At 35.1% G+C, this 7547-nt stretch overlaps 1 protein-coding gene across 1 annotated transcript; it reads left to right on the forward strand.

Annotated features, from left to right (window-relative positions):
• Positions 1-655: 655 nt before the first annotated feature.
• lactb2 (lactamase, beta 2) lies at positions 656-7326 on the forward strand. Its single transcript, XM_073849147.1, has 7 exons — positions 656-847; positions 1235-1398; positions 3083-3209; positions 5501-5679; positions 5778-5926; positions 6774-6861; positions 6961-7326. Exons 1-7 carry the CDS (start codon positions 726-728, stop codon positions 6999-7001), a joined length of 870 nt encoding a protein of 289 aa, XP_073705248.1. The 5' UTR covers positions 656-725; the 3' UTR covers positions 7002-7326.
• Positions 7327-7547: the final 221 nt, after the last annotated feature.

The following is a 7547-nucleotide window of genomic DNA, read 5'->3' on the forward strand; positions in this document are numbered from 1 at the left end:
ATATATATATATATATATATATATATATATATATATATATATATATATATATATATATATATATATATATATATATATATATATATATATATATATATATATTATTATGAGTTTTAATATATTTACGGTAGGAAATTTAAAAATACCCTTCGTAGAACTTGATCTTTTTTTAATATCTAATTGATTTTAGCATAAAAGAAAAATCGATAATGCTGACCCATACAATGTATTTCTGGCTTTTGCTACAAAGATACGCGTGCTTAAAACTGATTTTGTGGTCCAGGGTCACATACAAATGATAAAATCAAGAAAAAAGAGGGTGCTCGCTTGAGAAAAAAAACATCCAGACGTTGAGCGTCGGAGACTTTTATTTTGTATATGGTGACTTTTCAACAGGAAGTTACTTCCCGAAGAGCCGTAAGTCTGGGTTGTGGCTAGAGGGTATACAGCTCAGACCGGAAACTAACAATGAAATTAATTGTTCTACCTATTAGATTGTGTTTTATTAACGTCTACACCTACCCCAACCCTAAACTTAGCCCTTACTATAATACAAAAAAAAGTATTATTGTTGTACAGTGTGACAAAAATAACGTTAGACTGATGTGCGCATGCCCAGTAGCCATAGCTGTATCCCTTCTAGACTTTACCGTAAGTCTGCTCTGTTGCAAGGGTGTTTACGGGTCATTTAAAGTTTGTGTTTTGTCTGTGTGGTCCCGGTGAAAATGTCCGCGGTGATTCCTCGTATCGAGCAGCTGTCATCGAGAGTGGTGCGTGTTTTGGGCTGTAACCCGGGGCCCATGACACTGCAGGGCACCAACACATACCTGGTCGGGACAGGCAGAAGGTAAAACACTCAAACACTGACACATGAACCAGTGCATGAGCCAAAAATACATTGTATGGGTCAAAATGATCGATTTTTGTTTTATTTAAAAAATCATTAGAATAAAAAAATCCTACCATAAATATATCATTCAAACGTATTCTTTGAATAAAATATGCATTGCTAAGTACTTAATTTGGACAACTTTAAAGGCGATTTTCTCAGTATTTTTTGCACCCTCAGATTCCAGATATTCAAATAGTTGTATCTCGGCCAAATATTGATGTATAAATCTCAATTTAAAAAAGCCAACCCGACTGGTTTTGTGGTCCAGGGTCACAAATATTCTGTTTAAGTTGTTTGTTACCTATTGAACGTGTGTGAATGTTATTTGTCTGTGTGTGTCAGGCGGGTGTTAATTGACGCAGGCGAGCCCGCGGTACCGGAGTATATTGGTAATCTGCGTGAGGCTCTAAAGCAGCACAACACGGCTATACAGCACATTATAGTAACACACTGGCATCACGACCACACTGGAGGAGTGCAGGATATACTCTCAAACTTTCACACAGGTAAGTAATATGCGTGTTGTGTACAGGTTTTGACATTTGCGCCCCAAGTATGTATAATTGATTTTACTTAAAGGATTAGTTATCTGACTCACCCCCATGTCATCCAAGATGTTTATGTCTTCTGTCTTCAGTCACAAAGAAGTTAAGTTTTTTAAGGAAAACATTCCAGGATTTTTCTCTGTGGTGAATGTGATTTCACCAGTACAACATGGTCCTGGATCAACATTCCAATCAACCAATCAGAATTGATGGATAACTTTTCAGGAAATGTCAGTTTTAGGCTTAAAGGTTGTATCAGCGATTTCAAGCCTGAAACATAAAGTGTCACTTTCAGCTGACCTTTCTTCACGATCCGCTCGCTGCCTGCCCCATAAATTGTCTGTGAAAAAAACGCGTCTCTCTGGTCAGTCTAGGTGCTACCAACGATCCTCAGATAAACAAACAGTGTTCCAACCAATCACCGTCAGGGGGTTGGTGTTGTGGACTTTCGCTCTGCCTCCCTCACATCCCTGCACCAGTACGAAAGTCCACAACACCAACCCCCTGACGGTGATTGGTTGGAACACTGTTTTTTTATCTGTGAATCGTTGGTAGCACCGATTGTTTTTTGGCATATCTCGGACCCTAGGCTGACCAGAGAGACGCGTTTTTTTTCACAGACAATTTATGGGGCAGGCAGCGAGCGGATCGTGAAGAAAGGTCAGCTGAAAGTGACACTTTATGTTTCAGGCTTGAAATCGCTGATACAACCTTTAAGATCAGGTTCAGGTGCTTCTACACCCTTGTTAATCAGCTATTATTTTCCTCTGATTTTAGGAATAAATTATGGGTAGGGTTAGGTTTGGGGTAGGGATTGGGTTAAGTATATATTTTTAGACAGTAATGTTGATCCATGTTGATCCAGGAACATGTGTTGGCAAAATCACGGCGACCTTTTCTCTGTATAGTGGACTTCAATGGGGATCAATGGGTTGAAGGTCCAAATTGCAGTTTCAATGCAACTTCAAAGGGCTCTAAACAGCTGAGGAATAAGTGTCTTGTCTAGTGAAACAATTTGTCATTTAATAATAAAAAAAGATATACTTTTTAACCACTAATGCTAGTCTTGTTCTAGTTTGACTTATGTAGTCACATTGGAAATGTCACGCGTGAATGTAGGTGGATGTACTGACCCAGTGTTTACAAACATGCAAAGAAAATCAAACGCCCATTACAAAAATTGTAAAACAACGAGTTTTTCCGCCCTACCCTACTTTTTCTAACTGAAGTACACACCTGAAGAACTAACCACGTGTGACCTTTTCAATATAATTATGTAGTTGTGGTTAAAAAGTATATACATTTATTTATTTATTTATTTATTTTTTAATATAGAAAATGATGTTTTGCTAGATAAGACACTTGTGTACACTTGTGTGCAATTTGGATTTTCAACTCGTTGGCCACTATTAAAGTCCACTATGTGGAGAAAAATCCTGGAATGTTTTCCTCAAAAACCTTCATTTCTTTGTGAATGAAGAAAGAAACACATGAACATCTTGGATGACATGAGGATAAGTAAAGTATTAGGAAATTTTTATTCTGGAAGTGAACTAATTCTTTAATAATGTAAATGGAGTTTTCATAGTATGAAAATCAATGTGTCTATGAGAAATCCTCCCTAACATAGCTTCATGTGTTGTAGATTCAGAGCTGAGGGTCAGTAAACTCCCTCGGTGTCCTCCACAGGAAGAACTGATTGGAGACCAGAAGAAGAAATATTCGTATCTCAGCGATGGTGATGTGATAAAGACTGAAGGCGCAACATTACGGTAAACAAACACACACACACACACACACACACACACACACACACACACACACACACACACACACATATATAGTCTTTGATCATGGTTACATATTTATACACCATTGCTAAAAAGTTTGGGCTCAGTAAGATTTTTTTTTTTAGAAATCTTTTTGAAAATGTCTTATATTCTTACCAAGGCTGAATATATGTTGTAAAATTCTGAAATACTACAATTTAAAACAATATTTTTTCAAAATATCCTGATTTGGGGCTCAAGCTCATTTCTTATTATTATCAGTGTTGAAACCTGTTGTGCTTTTAACATTTTTGTAGATACTATGGCACATTTTTATAGGATTTTTTGATGAACAGAAAGTTTGAAAAAACAGCATTTATTTGAAATGGAAATCTTTTGTGTGACAATTTAATCCATCCTAAAAGAATGAAAGTATTATTATTATTATTTATTTATTTATTTATTTTAACTAATACTGATCCCAAACTTTTGAATGGTAATGTAGAATAAAATACAGATTTTATTCACACACATCCTAAACCTTAAAGGGTTAGTTCACTTACCTAGATAATTTACTCACCCCTATGTCATCCAAGATGTTCATGTCGTTCTTTCTACAATCGAAAAGAAATTAATGTTTTTGAGGAGGGGCCAACAAGTTGAAGGTCCAAATTGCAGTTTCAATGCAGCTTCAATTGGCTCTACGTGATTCCAGCCGAGGAATAATCTAATAATATAAGATTATATAATCTAATAATAGTCTAATCTAGCGGCCTTATAAAAATATAATTTGCATACAACAGATTTATTCAGATATTTCCAGCTTCGTAAATTTGTAAGAACTACTTTCTCTAGTTTCCGCAAATTGCCAGAAAAATCCCTGCTTAAGAGTTTATTGTCAGCCCCTATAGGTAGTAACCGTATCTCTTTTATTGATCTCATGTTGCTTTCATCTAGAACTTCATCTCTCTTATGTCTGAAGTCAACATGGGGGAAAGAGTTAGAACTTAGCTTGTCTGAAAAGCTCTGGTCCGAGACCCTTTTTAGAATTAATTCTACTTCTGCCTGTGCCCGCTTAAGTTTGATTCAGTTAAAAGTGTTGCACCAAATCCGCTTTACCAAAGCTAGACTCCATAAATTGTTTCCAGAAACAGATGACACTTGTATTAGATGCTTCTTTTCTCCAGCTGACCATGTTCATACATTTTTCAGTTGCCCTAAATTGGCTTCTTACTGGGCTTTCTTTTTTGATTCTTTCAAGGGCTTTACATATTTCTCTCTCTCCTTGTCCTATGGTTGCTATATTTGGTGTGTGTCTGTGTTTTCTTCTACTCTTTCAAAACAACAAACAGATGATTTTGCATTTGCCTCCCTTGTTGCTAGAAGATGCATTTTGTTACATTGGAAGTGTCCAACTCCACCCCCAACTACCTCCTAGTTAAAAGACCTCATGTCATTCATTTCTCTAGAATAACTGAAGTACACTATTCAGGGCTCAACTGTTAAATTCTATAAAATTTGGAATTCCATTCTAAATTTCTTTGACCTCACTAGATTCTGATTAAGTTTTGTCAGTATCTGAATGTTTACATTTATGTACAGTACAGCATGGTTGTGCATATGCATGCATGTATACTTTTGTATGTATATTGGTTTTGGTTGATTTAGTTGTTGTTGTTTTCCCCCCTCTCTTCTCTAATTTGAATATTTCATTACATACATTTCATATGATGTTACTTTTATTTTATTATTTTTATTTTATTTATTTATTTATTTTTGTAAATATATAGTATCATTATAGATAATAGAGTTTCATTTTAATCCTCCTGAGGGGTTTATGGGTGGGGAAAGAAATGGGGGAAAAAATTCATTTTTTTACTGTACTGTTATGTTTTACATCTGTCTATAATAAAAAGATTACTATAAGAAGAGTCTAATCTAGCAAAACAATTGTTTGTTTTCTAAAACAAAGAAGTATATACCTTTTAACCACAAATGCTTATCTTTTAAAGCTGCATTGAAATGGTAATTTGGACATTCAACATGAAGTCCACTATATGGAAAAAAATCCTTAAAAAAAAAATATTTTTTGGCTATAACAAAGAAAGACATGAACATCTTGGATGAGTAAGTAAATTATCAGGAAATTCATTTTCTGGAAGTAAACTACTCCTTTAAAAGCTTATATTTCCATAGATGCATTGGTCTAATTAGTGTTTACATTTCTAAATGCAAAAACACTAGTTAGTTAGTTTCTTTTGAGCAATTTGTTTTTATATTGTATGTACACATAGGGTGCTGTTTACACCCGGACACACAGACGATCACATGGCATTATTGCTTGAGGAGGAGCAAGCTGTGTTTTCCGGTGACTGTATTCTGGGAGAAGGAACGGCTGTGTTTGAGGACCTCCATGATTACATGAAGTCGTTGCAGAAGCTTCTCACTGTAAAGGCTGACATCATATATCCTGGTAAGTGCATGTGTAATTATCTTTTTTTTCTTCTAAGTGCTTTCTACATCAAATTTAGGTGATACTAAGAAATGTTTTGTGTGTATTTGTGTGCACAGGTCATGGTCCAGTAGTCCAAGACGCATGTTCTAAGATCAGTGAGTATATAACTCATCGCAACGCAAGAGAACAGCAGATCTTAAACGTTCTGCAGGAGAACAGCGGAACTGCATTTACCTCAAGTGAACTGGTTAAAGTGGTGTACAAGGTTCAACTCTTTTCTAAATGATCTCAACTGTTTAATTTGACTGAATCCAATTGCATTTACTTTTCTAGTATTTAAAATATTATAAAAGTTTAACTGTCAAACATGCAGTCTACAAGGGGAATAAAGCAACTGTTGATATAAGCAGAAATTGTAAGTATAATACATTGAACCATTATGCTCCATTTTACAATATGTAATATAGGACTCAGGTGTCCCCAGAATGTCTCTGTGAAGTTTCAGCTCACAAAAAACCCACAGATATCATTTAGAAACTGGCGGTTTTCAGTGGAAGCAGAAATGCGCATTTTTAATCCATGTTTCTTTAAATGCAAATGAACTGCTGCTCTCCGCCTCCTTTTTTCAGAATAGGGCTGCCTTTACAGCTCATACCTCAGATAGGCTACTCTACCAAAAAAACTGTTTGTTTTGATTATCATGTCTAAAGTCATGATTTTAAATCATATTAGTTCAAACTTCTGATATACTTCTCTTTCATGTCTTATTGCGCTTAAACTGTCAAATACACACAAGTTTATGCTAAAAACAAACAAAAAACAGACTGTTATGTGTGTGAAGGTAAACAGCTAGGAAATAAATTGCATGTTTATATTAGATCTGTGACAGCAGCATAATATGCAGTAAAATGAATCAATAAATCCACCACTTGCTTGTCTTCTCTGAGGATGAGACTCATATTTTTCTATTTTTCTATATTCATTGCTTGTCTGTGCAGCCAATGACAGGAACAGTTGGCATGAAGTAAAAAAGAAAGATGTTTAACATATATAAATATATATATAGAAATGTAAAATGTAAAACCTCTTTTTTTATATTGTCTGTATGCCAGGAGACCCCTGAACACCTGCACAGAGCAGCAGAGTTTAACTTGCTGCACCATTTAAAGAAACTCCACAAGGAAGGAAAGATCTGTCTGTGTGAGTGTTTGCATGCATGCAGGTGTTATTTGCTCATTTTCACGTATGAACATGCTCTATTGTCTGCCTGTGTTAACGTTAATATTTGTTTTCTTGCAGCTGATGGCTCAAATGAAAAGAAGTGGAAGAGCAATTTGTGACACCCACAGTGACTATTAAGCTCCCAGTGAAGTAAGATGGACTTAAGGGGACACTGGGACTAGTCACTTTTGTCAAATGTTGACCTGCTATGAAAACCAGCTCCAAAAGGAGCCTATTTACAGTTGCATTTGTTTAGCAGACATTTTCCCAAAGTGCCTTACAAATAAATCATGAAACACAAAACAACTCATAAAATGGAAAACATGTGGAAGTTAACAACTATTATGATCAGGTGATATTTTATTGTTCAATTGTATGCACTTCAGTCAACAACAATTTGTTTATTTCATTAAAGACTATGTACAAATACACCACCAGTCAAAAGTTGTTGATCAGTAAGATTTGTTATGTTTTTAAAGACGTCTCTTCTGCTCACCAAGCCTGCATTTATTTGATCCAAAGTACAGCATAAACAGTAACATTTTGGAATAGTTTTACTGTTTAAAATAACTTTTCTATTTGAATATATTTTAAAATGTAATTTATTCCTGTGAATTCAAATCTTGAGTGTTTTTTATCATCATTTCTCCAGTCACATGATACTT

This window comes from Garra rufa, chromosome 10 (genome assembly GCF_049309525.1).
Source record: "Garra rufa chromosome 10, GarRuf1.0, whole genome shotgun sequence".
NCBI classification, from domain to species: domain Eukaryota; kingdom Metazoa; phylum Chordata; class Actinopteri; order Cypriniformes; family Cyprinidae; genus Garra; species Garra rufa.

What these genes read in the sequence shown, in the direction of transcription:
- lactb2 (XM_073849147.1), top strand. Translation starts at nt 726, where the DNA reads ATGTCCGCGGTGATTCCTCGTATCGAGCAGCTGTCATCGAGAGTGGTG. An exon ending in ACTCTCAAACTTTCACACAG is followed by an intron (nt 1,399 to 3,082) that starts GTAAGTAATATG and finishes CATGTGTTGTAG; the next exon opens with ATTCAGAGCTGAGGGTCAGT. An exon ending in ACTGAAGGCGCAACATTACG is followed by an intron (nt 3,210 to 5,500) that starts GTAAACAAACAC and finishes ATGTACACATAG; the next exon opens with GGTGCTGTTTACACCCGGAC.